Raw genomic sequence first — 15,096 nt, forward strand, 5'->3', positions numbered from 1 at the left:
GTCGTCCCGCTTACACTCTCCTGGGGAGTGCTTTTTTAGAGCCCGAATTTTGTCCAAAGTGCTGCAGGACTCTCTGCTTCACCCAGTGAGTCGTTGCACGTCAAGATCAACAGCACCATAGCAGCAGGACAAGATGAGGGAGTGCATCTCGATCCACATTGGCCAAGCAGGGGTCCAAGTTGGTAATGCTTGCTGGGAGCTCTACTGCCTGGAGCATGGAATCCAGGTACTTAAAACACTCCCGCTTTTATGAGGCCTGAGCGAGCCCCTGCTGTGCTCAGCCCGATGGCCAAATGCCGACTGACAAGACAATTGGCGGAGGTGACGACGCCTTCAACACTTTCTTCAGCGAGACAGGTGCGGGAAAGCACGTACCGCGCTCGGTGTTTCTCGACTTGGAACCCACGGTGATAGACGAAGTGAGGACTGGTACATACCGGCAGCTCTTCCACCCCGAACAACTTATCAGTGGGAAGGAAGATGCCGCCAACAATTTCGCCAGAGGCCATTACACAAGTGAGTGCCCGACTTACAACAAGGCCATAACGATTCAACGCAAACCTTTGTTTGTGTGCAGTTGGGAAGGAGATCGTCGACCTGTGCCTGGATCGAATCAGGAAGCTTGCAGACAACTGCACTGGCCTCCAAGGCTTTCTTATCTTCAACGCCGTGGGAGGAGGCACCGGCTCCGGCCTGGGGTCGTTGCTGCTGGAGCGCCTCTCGGTTGACTACGGCAAGAAATCCAAGCTTGGCTTTACGGTCTATCCGTCGCCTCAAGTTTCCACGGCTGTTGTGGAGCCCTACAACAGCGTGCTCTCCACCCATTCGCTGCTGGAGCACACCGACGTCGCAGTGCTGCTGGACAACGAAGCCATCTACGACATCTGCCGCCGCTCACTGGACATTGAGAGGCCCACCTACACCAACCTCAACAGGCTCGTGTCACAGGTACACTTGTTTGTGTGCTGTATGCGTGCGCGTGTAACCATCCGTTTTCCCAGGTGATCTCGTCCCTGACGGCGTCACTCCGCTTCGACGGTGCACTCAACGTCGACATTACAGAGTTCCAGACCAACTTGGTGCCTTATCCTCGGATTCACTTCATGCTCTCCTCGTACGCTCCAGTCATATCCGCAGAAAAGGCATACCACGAGCAGCTATCAGTTTCCGAGATAACGAGTACGGCGTTCGAGCCCGCGTCTATGATGGCCAAGTGCGACCCCCGTCACGGCAAGTACATGGCCTGCTGCCTCATGTACCGAGGTGACGTGGTCCCCAAGGACGTGAACTCTGCGGTGGGAACCATCAAGACTAAGAGAACCATCCAGTTCGTTGATTGGTGTCCCACAGGCTTCAAGTGTGGCATCAACTACCAGCCACCAACAGTTGTTCCCGGGGGTGATCTCGCCAAGGTCCAAAGAGCCGTCTGCATGATTTCTAACTCGACCAGCGTCGCAGAAGTCTTCTCCAGAATTGATCACAAGTTTGATCTCATGTATGCCAAGCGCGCCTTTGTGCACTGGTACGTCGGGGAAGGCATGGAAGAGGGAGAATTCTCTGAAGCCCGGGAGGACCTTGCGGCACTCGAGAAGGACTACGAAGAAGTTGGTGCAGAGTCCACTGAAGGGGAAGGCGAGGAGGAAGGAGAGGAGTATTGAATAACCAAACGCAGGCGCTGTAATTTTTACGAGACAGATAAAGATGCATTCACCGCCTGTATGTCTGTGTCTGCGTGTGTGTGTGTGCAAACCCGCAGGTGGAAGACGAACAGTATCCTGGAAACAGCAACTCGTCAAGTTGGCTCTAATAAGGCGTTTACCCTTGGCATTTTTGACATTTTTTTCATTTCCCTTTGTTATGAATGGCTGACTTCGAAGCGCAACACTACGTTGACCCGTGGGATAAAGATTGGCCATGACTGCATTTGCTACATACTGCCAAATTTACATGCAAACGTTGAGCGTTAGCCACACGTCACGAACAACAACAGGCCGGTGACATAATCCGGTTCAAGCACACCTAAAACCAAGTTTTATAAAAGCTTTGGGTTTTAGGAGCACAAACATGGCATAATAATTTAGATCCCTCAATCTAGCCCTTTAACGAATCAGGGTCTGCGAGGAATATCTGTTTTTATTTTTTCTTGCAAAGTGATCCATAAATTATGACAAATGTTATAGCTAAATGTTAAAAAGATTAAGATTTTATCAACAATTTCAATTTACATCCCCAGTCAAATACAGAATATTAAGATCATTGATAAAGTATCTACCATTAGCTATCTAGTGGTTGCAGGTGTGTTTATAAATGCTAGATTTTTTTTATAATTTATAAACTTTTTTAAATAGCCAATCACACAACAATACACCATCTTAGTGCAATTGTAACACCGTATAATTATAATTGTCAAGTTTCTAATGATCTGCACCTTGCTCTTACCTGCAGGACAAGAAAGCCATATCCTTCCAACCACAAACTTAACTTATTCTAGAGTTTTTTTTAGTTTTATTTCGTAAATTTTAAATTTTACTATTTTTTAATTAAAAACAATAAACAGGTATACAATAAAAGAAAGCAAAAGAACACGAAGTAATTGAAAATAATGTAAAAATAAAAAGAACAAGTAAAAAAGTAGCAGAACATTGACATAAAATAAATTGCATAATTTAAATTATTAATTTGTTTGGGACATTATTTAAAATTTAGATACGTACAAATACTTTATCATCAGCCTTGGAAACGAGGTTATCTCTTTTATGGTCCACCTGGGACAGGCAAGTCTAGTCTCGTAGCATCTATATTATCTGGGATTTATGGTAATTAAGAACTCTGAGGACATTGACTTCTCGGTTGACTTATAAAGGTCAACACAAGGGAGGTGGTCCAGTTCTCAACTTTTGCTGAGTGACAGTGGCGATGTGAAGATATTCATTTTCACAAGTAACCATCCGGAAAATCTTGACCCTGCTCTGCTTCACAGTGATCGTATGGATCTCCAAGGGCACCTCACGTACTGTAGGTTTGAGGCGCTCGAGGCGCTCATGAAAAACTACATCTCCCAGCACAGGAGAAGAAAAAAAACAGAATAAAGAAATATAAGTTAAAGAGAAGTTAAAAGGAAAGTATAATATGGAACCTAACCCTTTTTATTCGAATTTCATTTCTTTCCTCGATACAAATATATATACATATATATATTTGTTTCGTTTGATACAGAACGGATTTTTTTTTTTCTCCTTTCCTCGTGTTATTGTTTTTCCATCTCATTGCATATAATAGACAGGCCCTGGCATTCCAAACGGTTGAGCGCCTCCATATTGCATTGGCGGAGGAGCAAAGTGTGAAGGCTGAGAGAAAGCACCTGGCATTGGCCCCGCCATTGGAGGTGGCGGCATTTGCTGCTGTGGAGGCATGGGTGCCGGCGGGGCGCTGTAAGCCATGGCGGGCATCATCGCTTGCATCTCCGGGACGCCCTGTGTGTGATCCCATGCCGCGTACGCCGTGTACTCGGCACCCCCGGGAGAGGTGGCCGGGGCCTTTCCCAGCACCGATGGCGATTGAGAGGAAGTGTAGTCTCGGCTCCGGTCGTTGTTAACCTGTGAGGAAGGACTTAGAAAACGAGCTCTACCAGCGAAAAAGCTTTCTTAGCTTTTGCGAGACTGCTTACCCGTACCTTTACATTCAGGTCTGTGTGCCGGGAGTAAGAAAGGTGTAGCTTGCAGTATCCACCTTCGTATATACAGTGGCCCTCCAGGGCCTCTTTGGCTGCCACTGCCGTGGTTACGTCTGGAAGAACAAGCTTTCGTTAGCTATGAGCCTTCAAGGAAAAAACTATGCACGCATCAATCGTACCAGCATATTGTATCAACGCTTGGAAGCCAGCGTTCTTCTCGAAGATAGCGATCTTTTGGATGGGACCAAAGGCGGCAAATACCTGCGGACAGAGAGCACAGCACACGGAGAGTTAGTGCCTCCCAGTCGTTTGAGTGTAAACAGCAAAGTATCTACGACAAAAAATAAAAACCCAGGCAAGAATACCGTGTGCAAGACATCAATCGTGACTGAATATTGCATATTTTCTATCGAAGCAAGTAAGACATTACTTTCAGGTTCCTTCCTCTTGCCATCAGGTCCAGTAGTGTATTCCTGCAAGAAAATCGAGTCGCATTAGGAAAGAAGAGATTTTTCGAGGCTCTTACCTGGCTAATACCATTGATCGCTGATGGAGCAACGGGTAAATAAGGATTTGTGTAGTCCCTGGAGTTAGAAAAGGAAAAAAAGAAAAGAAAAATGAGAATGGGTTGAGAATAACCTGGTGCTACCTGCTGCGGTGACTCTGAAATTTTACATTCAAATCAGTATGAGCAGAGAACGAAATACGAAGATGGCAAGAGCCGACGTGTTCTGGAAGTAAATATCTGAAAGACAAAGAAGTGTTAGTAAACGAGCACCAATATCTGGGCTGCCTACCTAGGAATGCTTCGCCCGTCTAGAGCTTGTCTAGCAGCAGATGCAGTGTTTGCATCACTAAACTGTACCAAAGCCTACAAACTCGAGCAGGTCAGAAGCTGGGCAGGAGAACAAGATAATTACCTGAAAACCAGCAGTTTTCTCAAACGTTGCTATCTTATGGACAAATCCGAATGCTGAAAATACCTGCGTTCAATCAAAGTAAACGTTTTTAGGAACAGAAGTCTCAAGAGCTCGTCCAAACCAGCCAAAGCAGCCACAATTCAAAACTACATGCAGGAAATCAAACGAAAACAAATAAATGCTGCCTATCCTGCAGAATGGAAAACATCCAGCAGCTCGTAGCCAAATACGATTCCTGAGCTAAAGTCCTCCAGGCTAAAGAAAGTAGAAAGCGAGCAAAGGAGAAAAGCGAAAGCCAAATAGGATGGAAGGAAAAAGAAATAATCACGAACTATGAGCTTTTAATGGTTGGAAAAAACTAGTAGGGGTCGAGAGAGCAGGGATCGAAAACGAACACACATGCGCTTTCTCCCATGCAGCAACCTGCCATCGAGGGTGCAGCCGTGACATGGACCGGGCAATCCATGTATCGTTACGTCAAACACCCAAACCAAGCATAAAACAACCCATTAAACGACCTGCAATTAAAAATAATGAAGGAGCTGAAAACCAAAACGTGAAAGTGTATAGACGTGTGACCAAATCGAAAACGAGCTTGCAAAAGTGAGAGTGACAAAAGAAAAAGAAATAAAAACAAGCCACAAAACATAGACTTACCAAGTGTAAGACGTCAATGCTCACGTCGCCAGCCTCCACGCCCTCAATGGTAACGAGCAAAACGTTGCTGGCAACGTCACCGGTGTTCTTGCTGTTTACAATCTCCTGCCGGTTGGAGTACTGTAAGTACACAGTCTTCCCCCTCACTTGCGCTGGCTCCGACGACGAGGCGTAGAAGGAGACCATCGCAATCGCTTGGTTTAAATCGGCCTACAACAAGAGATATAGCTTAGCAGTTCGTAAATCAAAACAGTTTCTAAAGAAGAAGAACGAGGCAAGCAAAGTATACAAGACCACCTTTGCCAGAAAAGTCACGAGAAGAACCAGCAGTAGCAGTGAAAGCAAGCACAAGGTATCAAAGAAGCTCGTTTGTCACAAAGATCATGGACCAGCTAGCTTAATTTTCAAAAGAAAACAAAACCAAGCAAGCAATTCATGGTGCTGGAGGAAAAAAATCTCCAAGAAAAAATCCGAAAACAAAGCAAACCAAGCAAAAGGGAATGGAGGCGAGCTTACGAATTCCACGAATGCCTGGTTCCGGTTGGTTCCCACATTGCATTTGGTATTGACGACCTTGCCAAACATCTTGCACAGTTCGATGAGCTCCTCCTCGGTACACTCCCACGGCAAGTTCCGGATGTGCAAGACCTTGGACGGGGGCTGTGTGTATCGAAACTGGGGCTGGCTGGCTGTGGAAGTCATGCTTGCTCACTCAAACCCTAACGGAATGCTGCCTAGAAGCCCCGGCCTGGAATTCCAGCCATTACCAGCAGCGAAATTCGATGCCGAGCGATCAGAATATCGCGGCAATCAGCGCCCGGCCAGCAGAGGAGGAGCTATCCGCGACGGTGCCGATGGCGACGACGAGATCCTCAGCACTCGCAAGCGCCGGAGTACGGCAAGCTGGATCATCAAGTCCCGATCGCTGGCGCCCTAGTGATTCCTCCTTCCCTAGCGAGAGGCGTGCCACCGAGAGAGGGAAGGAGGAGAGAGAAAGAGAGAGGAAGAGAGAAAATGAGAGAATGAGAGGAGAGAGAGAGACAGTTTTAGGGCTTGTAGCGATAGGGCTGTGCTTGTTGTATGGAGAAGTTACCACTCATTCCGTTGCGTGTTCGATCCTCGTGGCCATTTTTCTATCTCTGGGAGGAAAGAAAGAGTTCGTGGTTCGATTCTCATCCCGCCGCTCATAATCAGTCAGCGAGGGTTGACATGTCAACGATAGTCAACGCCATTGCGAACGATCTCTATTGAAATATCTAAATGATCCAAAAGAAACATCGGTCAATGAGCTTTGATTGGAAATCCACACGCCGAGAATGCGAGAAATCTTCTTTCAAGTCTTTAGAGCTGGATTGGAACTCTGGATGATCCAGAAGAATCACCCCCCAGCACGTCCCAGGTGAGATCGGCGAGCATTGGCGTGCTCTTGTGCAGGCTCTCGTCAATCTCCGCCCAGTGATCACCGTCCATCACGCCTTTGCCGCTGCTAGATCCATTCTGGGCGCTGGAAACCCCGATCGATCCTCCTCCCGGCCCTGGCTCCGATTTTGCGCGACACATATGCTCCATTTCCTCGATTTCTCGCGGCTGATACTGCTGCCGCCGCTGCTTGAAACACACTCTGTTGGACAGCGCCTCGATCTTGGCATCGAGCATAGATGGACTTCGCAAGAAATCTCTAGAAATCGGGATAGACATGCTCGGCATCGAAGGCGAGGAGGAGGATGAAGAGGACGAGGAGGAGGAGAATTGGGATCGCAAGTGGTGGATCAAGTGGGGGAAATTGAGGCGCGCGTACTCACCTCGGAGCTTGTAGGCTGCTTGATCGTAGGCAAACGCGGCCTCCTCGGCGGTCTCGAAAGTTCCCAGCCATAGCCTGGTCCGATTCCTGGGCAGCCGGATCTCCGCTACCCATTTGCCCCAGTGCCGCTGCCTCACCCCGCGGAAGAGCTTGGTGCCAACAACGGGCGATGATCGATTGCTCGTGCTCTCGAGCAAATTCTTGTCCAGTGCTGCGATCTCGATGGAGCCGGTGCTGGAATTCAGGATGATCTGCTGCTGATTCTCGCGATTGTGGCCTGGATTCGCAATGCTGCTCGTGAGATCGATGCTCCCCTGCTGGAAAGAGGTGTGGAGTGCCGCATTGATGAGAGGGATTTGGCCACCCAGAGAGAGGATCTGTGGGTAATTGGGCGTGGATTGGTGGTGATGGCGATCTCCCAACAACCATGCTGGGGATTGAGCTAGGGGTATTTGTTGATCGCCATCGCGTATAGAACTTGAGCTTGCCGCAGCTAGATCCATCAAAGCACTTATTGCATTGTCACTTCGAGGGCGATCCACCATCTTGTCACTAGATTTTGGCAACGATCGAATCAAGCGTTTTGCTCGATCGCTGGGCCAGGAATCTCCATCCACTGGGGCAGAGAAAGAGGATAGGAGCCAGCAGTCCCGGCTTCCAAGAAAAGGGACGAGTTTTTAAAATGGAATGTAGAGGAGAGGATGAGCAATGTGTGTGGAGAAAAAAAAAGAGAGAGAAAGGGGAAGAACACCTAAAGCCAAGGCCGAGGAATCAAACAAAGCAGCTATATTAGATTCGGCTGCGCTGTGAATTGTGATCTGGCTGATTTGTTTTTGCCGGGGTTATAACTGTTGCTCGCGCGTGCTCAAAGAATTTTGCGGCAAAGCGTTCTTGAAAATGGTTTCTTCGCTCATTGATTTAGACCTTGGAGAAATCGAGACGAAACGCTAGCCCTAAAGTCTTTCTTTTAAAAACCCTGACCGGCGGTTAATGTCGTTAAATACTGACGTGGAATTTAAGCGAACGTGGCCAGCATCCATTCGCGGGGCTGCCTCGTGAGTCATCCCTTATATTGGCCACCTAACCCAGTAAAAGGGGAAAAGTGGGGGACCATGTCATAGCATCTGTCAGGACGCGTGTGCGTTGCGCTTTTTCTCGTGCACGGACAGCTGTCAGCTCTGCCCTGGCCAGTTAGGTTTCTTGTGTGACAATGTAGCACATTACTATGATGGGTGAAACCATATAAAATATTTCTCCCATGCGTCAAACAATGTCCCGGCGTTTGATTAGAGTATGGTATGATGTCATGGGTTTGTGTATTTTTAGTGGAATGGCCCAGCAAACAAGCATGATCGCTTTCATGTGACTACCATCCTTGTGGCGATAGACGTGTCTTTGCTTTAGCGTCTTATTGTGCCCACCACCACAAAGGAAAAGAAATGGAGAAAAGCTAGAAGATTGAGGCGACGATAGATCACTCCAATCAATACTTTGGGCCTTGTTTTCTCAATCCTCTCCTCCTTGGCTTGATTCCACTTTGGTGAGAGTTCCAAAACTTCCTCTTGGATCGTCTTTGGGAGTATGCAGAAGTATGAAAGACTTGTAAACTAGAGACAAACACACATGCTTAAAGCGAAGGCTAAGAGTTATCAAAATCATAGTTTTGGTCAGCACAACGCATGGTCCACCAAGTTATAGAAGCACTCACTTGGTCCCCACACTTACACTTTCGCGGGAAAACGCTGGAACTTGGAACTTGGAGTGGCAATCAAGGCACAGATATAGCTCGAGCATCCATAGCTATAGCTAGATCCTTTATATCCTGGTGGAGTTTTCTTAGGATAAGAAAAGATACTGTGATGGATAGCGATGCAGCAAGCTTGTTCAATGATCTTCCATCACGAGGCAACTGTTTGGAGATGGGCCTCTGTTTCACGTCATCGTCCGAGGAAGAAAAAACTATTTCGTTAGAGACAGCCTTTGGCAACAGGCATTTACGCTTCTGTGGAAAAGAATGGTCGAAGTGTTTGAAGTGCTCACGCCCACCGTATTGTCTCAAGATCCGTTTGTGAATCAATCCTCCTCCTAAGTCACAAAGGTGTTAGGAAAACTTCCAACTGTTTGCAGCCTTGAGGAAGGCGATTGATCACGCTTTTCGGCAGTACCAGGTAAGAAATGTAAAGCTCACGGAGAATGCGATGTGAAGGAGTGAATGTTGCCTTTGAGAAAACCACGCATGCCTTTTTGACCACCTACAAACACAAGGCGAAGCCATCCTTGGATCAACTTGACGTAGAAGGAAAAGTGTAGCAATTTCATCACACGTTCCAGGACTACAAAAGGACCCTGCGCCGTCGATGAAATTTCCCACTTGGGTAGTTTGTAGCACTGTCACAGAGCTTGTCCACGCTTCCGAATACTAGATGCTCGTCATGCATACTTATGCAAAAATACCATGTTTTGCACAGCTCGCGATGTAATTCCTCCATCAGGTGTGTGAGATCTCTCTGTTTTATCTGTCCAATGCGGGCGATTATTTCATTGAAAGAGTGATAAATCGTTGATGAAAGTGCAACAGAAGAGTTTTACATGTATATATACAAGCAGATAGCCATAAAATATTTGTGAGGTATATGATATATGGTATACATGTAAATACCTGACAAATATTTGAATTTAGAATATTTCTTGAAAGTATGGCAATAAAAATTATTCGTCAAATCATTAAAAATTCTTATAATAACCAAACTTTATAGTTATTAAATTTACAAGAATATAGTGATAATAAATTTTTATTTATAATATTATTTTTCATAAGTATAAGAAATAATCTAAACATTTAAACATATATTTTTATCATTCACTCCTTAGTTTCCAATGATAGAATGAACAATTAAAATTCAAAAACTTTTAGCTATATTATAAGGCTTATTTTCTGAAAAAAACAAATGAAATGTTATTCATGCCTACTTCTACATAATAATATTAAATAAAACTGATCCAGTCTAATAAAATAGCTTGTTATTATATATACATTATATTATACAAAACGTTATATTTTACATAAATGTTTCAAGATATTGAAAAAATAGTTTAATAACAATCATATGTTAAATTTCATCACTTGCTTGTATAAAAATATTTTTAAAATATAATCAAATAATTGAGATTAAACTAGGTATATATTTTATTTGATTGCAATACACTTATTACTCTTAAATTAATTATCAAACTGTAATATACTATATCTAGAGTACATATATATATCTGATTATTCAAATATTTTTAGCATTTTAATATTTTGATATTATGAGTGCATGATGGAATATAGAAATATACATATCAATTAACCCAAAAACCATAACTTGTATATAGGAGCAAATGCTCTAGATTGAAACCAATTCGATAGCTATCAAAACTCTAATACACTAATCTTAGTGTATAGCTGTTAATATTAGTATACGGCATTATAGCTGTACACTCATGCTCTCCTCTCATAAAAATGAAAGTTAATCAAGATCCTTTGGTTGACGGGCCAAGATTTAGAGGAACATTAAGAGGAAGCATTAATGAATTTTTAGGTGGTACCAATTGTTCAAAATCCCTTTGTACAAAGTGTTTCAGCTATTGCATATACAATTGGGGAATTAATCTATTGAACATTATGTTAAACCTCATAAACTTATAGTTTAACTTGTCACAACACTTAATATAGTCCTTTTCACTGAGAAAGGAGCCCTTTAAACAAATCATATATTGTAAGATTGGGGAAATAGACTAAACTTAAGTTATCCACTTTATACTCTATAGGTGGATGGTGATAGACATTATAGCATTGCTGTTGTCCCATTTGTATATGGCCCAAGTGTTCAATAAAATCCATTCAGGAAGAATGCTCATTAAATTCCAGGATCTAGCATCGATAGCTCATGACAATCATGAAAGTAAGCTCAACTCTATTGGCAATATTAAATCATGACTATATAAAAGTTTATATAATGAAGCACTAATAGAACTTTGTACCCCTATGACATACACATATTGAAAAAATAGCAAATAACCATTCCAATCCAAATGCTGAAAGTTTATATATTTTGCGATCATCCCTTTGAAAGTCTAGATAAATTGTTTTTGTCGTGAATGTGATTGCAAGTATCGAAAGTTACTTATTGGATAATCTTTTTAGATATTCTTTCCTTACTGCCATGACGGCAGGAAGTCAGTATTACTAGACCCTTTTTCAATTTCCCCTTAAACTAGTTGAATAACTAATCATCATGTATGCATTTATGTTAGATAAACATAAGGTAAAAACTCCTATATATTTCTTGCTAAGCATATTCGGCCGGTATAAGAAACATATATGTTGGTTTACACTTGCTAGTGTTGGAACCTTGTAATATTGAGTCTAGTCTCTCAATATCATTACGTGATAGTTTATTGTGTTTACCAAACACCCTCGCATCATGCTATTTGCATTAGTCTCATTTTGGTCCCAAATACTATTTATGGAAAGTATTTAAATTTGTTCATTTGGCGTATTTATAGAATGTAAAGATTGTTTTAAACACAGTGGTGTTCGTACTATGTCCAAATTCACAATCTAAGAACATTCCATATTTAGTAGGTTTCAAGTTTGTCCCAGACCCTCGTTTTGTAGAGCAATAGGCTTGGAGTTTAGCTCCAAATTTAGGTGTGTTACATTTGGTATTAGAGGAATTGTCTCAACGATTCCTATCCAACTTTTGTCAGATTTTCTAACTCAAGTTGCATATGCAGAGACTTTTTTAGTAGATCCAAAGCAACTTGTGTAGGATTAATTGGATTGCACCATTCAGTAAGAATGTTGTAAGCATGTTTAATTACTAATAGAGGCATGCATGTAGTTACTAAGATGGTGAAAAGGAATTGTGTTGATGATGCTAAAACCTCTAGAGGGGCGAATCAAAAGGAGGAAACTCCTGTTAGAGATGCTGCAAAAGAGGTTGAGGCTAAGTCAGAAGAGGAACAGTCAGATGTTGCAACACTACAGCATACGGCTCAAGAAGTTGAGATCAAGAATTTGCGAAGGGAAGTTCGCAAATTGAAGAAAGAGAACAAAAAACGGAAGAAAGAAGCTGAGGCAGCTAAACTAGCAAAACCTAAGCAATTGAACTCCTCTTCAAGTTTGAAGACGATATAGTTCTACAACTGGCCCTAGTTGCATGAGTTTCAAAGTTCAAGCCTCCGAAACCACCCAATTTCAGAAGCATGCAAGACTATAAAGTTTTGGAAGATTAGGTCTATGATATGGAAAACTATTTCATAGCAATATAAATGATCTTACGAAAGTTGCATGTGTGCATCCTTTCTTACTGATCATATGAAAACTTGGTGGTGCCAGGTGTGTGCTGAAAAAGGGTAGACTAGAAGTTAGACCAAGATGCAGTCTTGTATCCATAAGGAATACTTACCAGATGATCTTGTTTGAGACTTCTTGGAGAGTTGCGGCGGTTAAAGTAGCGAGGGGACCTTATGCATTATGTTAATGCGTTTGCTTAGAAGCGCATTATGATTGCAAATATGAGTGATAAAGATGCTCAAAGTTATTTCCTAGAAGGTTTGAGTTCACTTTCTCGTAATGAAATTTTGAAGTTTAAGCCGAAAACGTACCTAGAGTGTAAGAAGGTAGCACAACAAATTGTCTTTAGTCACTCACCTATAGAACAATATCAGCAGCCGTATGCTAGTACCTTGGACAAGAATAAGAATTCTAGGAATAAACAAGGTGATCAAAAACAGGGGGTGGAAGGAAGGTTCTGCCTTGGAGGCTCACAAACAATGGTTATCAAAAGTGGTGGTGGTTGTCGACCACCAACAGCTTCTTCTAGTCCTAAGCTTTTTATTCCTTCTTCTGGTGGGTATAAGCAATAGCAACTTATAAAATCTGCTCCTAGTGGAATGGGTATTGTGGGTCATTGCTTCCATTGTGGAGAGTCAAGACATAGGTCCTTAGAATGTCCTAACAAGCATAAGACAAGGTTTCATATTAATGTCATAAGGGAAGACAGTGGTAGTGAAGCTGAAAGGGTTGACGAGTTGGTCAATGCAAACTATGAGGAAGAGGAGGTAAGTTACTTTCGTTGCTTTCCTCAAGTTTTTCTCACAGTCAATGCAAATTTGTTGATGTATTTGGTAGGTTTTGTCTGCGGACACTGAATCTGAGTGATGATTGATATGGGAGCTATACACAATGTGATATCTGAAGTCTTAGTTAAGTTGTTAGGATTGAATGCTGAGCAAATGTTGCCTATACAATTCTGGTTTGCAGAAGGTGGGCAAGTAGCTAGAAAATTTATGAGTGACGTTCTAATAAAAATATCCAAATGGAAAGAAAGAGTGGAAACAAATATATTAAAGGGATTCACTTACTAATGATTTACCATTTTGGCATTTAATATTGCTTTGACAGTTTTCTTTATTTTGTGGGGATGGATCTTAATGATTATTTATGGTTGTTGATGCCTTTGATATTTATTTTATAGTTTCTCCACACCTACCATGATTCTCCCATTCTAGACGGGTATATAGAACATCATTGTGTGACCAAAAAGTTGTGTAGGTCTTTCTATTGGCCGGAAATGTGACATGATATTATTTTGTATATGCATAGCTGTGTTTGGTGTTAAATTTGTAATACTCCCCCTCATATTGCGGAAGGACGATTAGAGTTAATTGTAATTTCTAATCCATTTGAGTTGGTGGTGTTTGATATGGTGGGGCCTTTTCCATGATTGCTATTAGCAATAAGTATGTCATTATTTCTTTTAACTACTTGACTTGTTGGGTGGAATTCAATGCTCTTGCTAGCATGTTCGCAATTGCTATTAGATACTTCTTCCTCAATTTCAATATTCCTGTTTCAAGTGGATTATTTCAGATAATGATCTTACATTTATGGTTGAGGCATTTCACATTTTGATGTCTCAGTTGAGGATATACCACACTTTCACAAGTGTTTATCATCCGTAGTTAAACAGTTTGGTGGAACAGCTCATTTGAATTTTCAAAGGGATGATTGTTAAATATGTAAACTTTTAGTATTTGGATTAGGATAATTATTTGCCATATCTTTGGGATACATATATTAGAGAGGAGTAAAGTTTTGTTGGTGTTTCACTATATAAACTCTTATATAGTCATAATTCAATACTACCAACAAAATTGGGTTTATCTTCATGATTGCTACGAACTACTGATGCTAAATCATGGAATTAGTATTTGATGATCATTCTTCCATTTGTCCGAATAGAGTCTACTAAACACCTAAGCTATGTACAAGTGGGACAACAACAATATTTTAACTCCCATCATCATCCACCTGTGGAGTACAAAATAGATGACTTAGTATTAGCTTATCTTCCAAATCTTACGATACATAGTTTATCTAAGGGGTTCCTTGCTCAATGAAAAAGATTGTATTACGTATTGTGGCAAGTTGGAATATAAATTTATAAGGTTTAATATGACATCCAATAAGCCAATCCTCTAGAAATTATGCATGTGCAATAGATAAGACACTTCATTCAAAGGGATTAGGAACAATTAGCACCACTTACAGATCCATTGATGCCTCACTTTAATGTTTCTTTAAATCCCGGCCCATCCACAAAAGAATCCTAATGGGATATCCAAATGTACAATTACAATGCTGTATATTAATATTAGCATAATGGGATTTTGGTAGCTATTGGATTGGTTTCAATATGAACCACTTGCTCTTGTATATATATTTTATTTTCATATTCCATGTCTATATTCCATGCATTCACAATATTTTATAATAAATATATATTTTTAATTTATTGATTTGGTGGATCTTCATTCATGTCATTCATAAAGAAATCATTACAAAGAAAAAAAAGACCAAGATCTAGATGCTCTCTCATCTTAAACAATTACTTCTATCTAATTAAAAAATTTATGGTTTTTTAATTTCAGCTTAAATTATTTTTGTTACATATGACTAATATATATTTAAAAATATCTTCCTTATATAAATGAAA

At 41.8% G+C, this 15,096-nt stretch overlaps 3 protein-coding genes across 6 annotated transcripts; 1 reads left to right on the plus strand and 2 right to left on the minus strand.

The window, feature by feature from the left end:
- Positions 1-133: 133 nt before the first annotated feature.
- On the plus strand, positions 134-1,658 carry LOC9656019 (tubulin alpha chain). The gene is made up of 4 exons (XM_002987092.1): positions 134-226; positions 282-516; positions 578-948; positions 1,002-1,658. Exons 1-4 carry the CDS (start codon positions 134-136, stop codon positions 1,656-1,658), a joined length of 1,356 nt encoding a protein of 451 aa, XP_002987138.1.
- Positions 1,659-3,125: 1,467 nt separating this feature from the next.
- Positions 3,126-6,024, minus strand: LOC9656020 (polypyrimidine tract-binding protein homolog 1). 4 transcript variants are annotated; one of them, XM_002987165.2, is made up of 10 exons: positions 5,767-6,024; positions 5,251-5,460; positions 4,594-4,656; positions 4,471-4,544; positions 4,323-4,418; positions 4,200-4,257; positions 4,039-4,146; positions 3,853-3,934; positions 3,674-3,786; positions 3,126-3,596 (listed from the first exon to the last, which is right to left on the minus strand). In XM_002987165.2, the coding sequence occupies exons 1-10, from the start codon at positions 5,950-5,952 to the stop codon at positions 3,264-3,266; spliced, it is 1,323 nt and encodes a 440-aa protein (XP_002987211.1). In that variant the 5' UTR covers positions 5,953-6,024; the 3' UTR covers positions 3,126-3,263. The 4 variants fall into 4 exon arrangements, with proteins under 4 accessions (XP_002987211.1, XP_024516733.1, XP_024516735.1 ...); XM_024660965.1 differs by having other exon boundaries at positions 3,668-3,786; XM_024660967.1 differs by lacking the exon at positions 5,767-6,024 and adding an exon at positions 4,993-5,111 and having other exon boundaries at positions 5,251-5,347.
- Positions 6,025-6,511: 487 nt separating this feature from the next.
- On the minus strand, positions 6,512-7,777 carry LOC112341204 (ethylene-responsive transcription factor ERF054-like). The gene has a single exon (XM_024660968.1). The coding sequence runs from the start codon at positions 7,594-7,596 to the stop codon at positions 6,592-6,594; it is 1,005 nt and encodes a 334-aa protein (XP_024516736.1). The 5' UTR covers positions 7,597-7,777; the 3' UTR covers positions 6,512-6,591.
- Positions 7,778-15,096: the final 7,319 nt, after the last annotated feature.

The sequence above is a fragment of the Selaginella moellendorffii genome, unplaced genomic scaffold (assembly GCF_000143415.4).
Source record: "Selaginella moellendorffii unplaced genomic scaffold, v1.0 SELMOscaffold_79, whole genome shotgun sequence".
Lineage (NCBI taxonomy): Eukaryota > Viridiplantae > Streptophyta > Lycopodiopsida > Selaginellales > Selaginellaceae > Selaginella > Selaginella moellendorffii.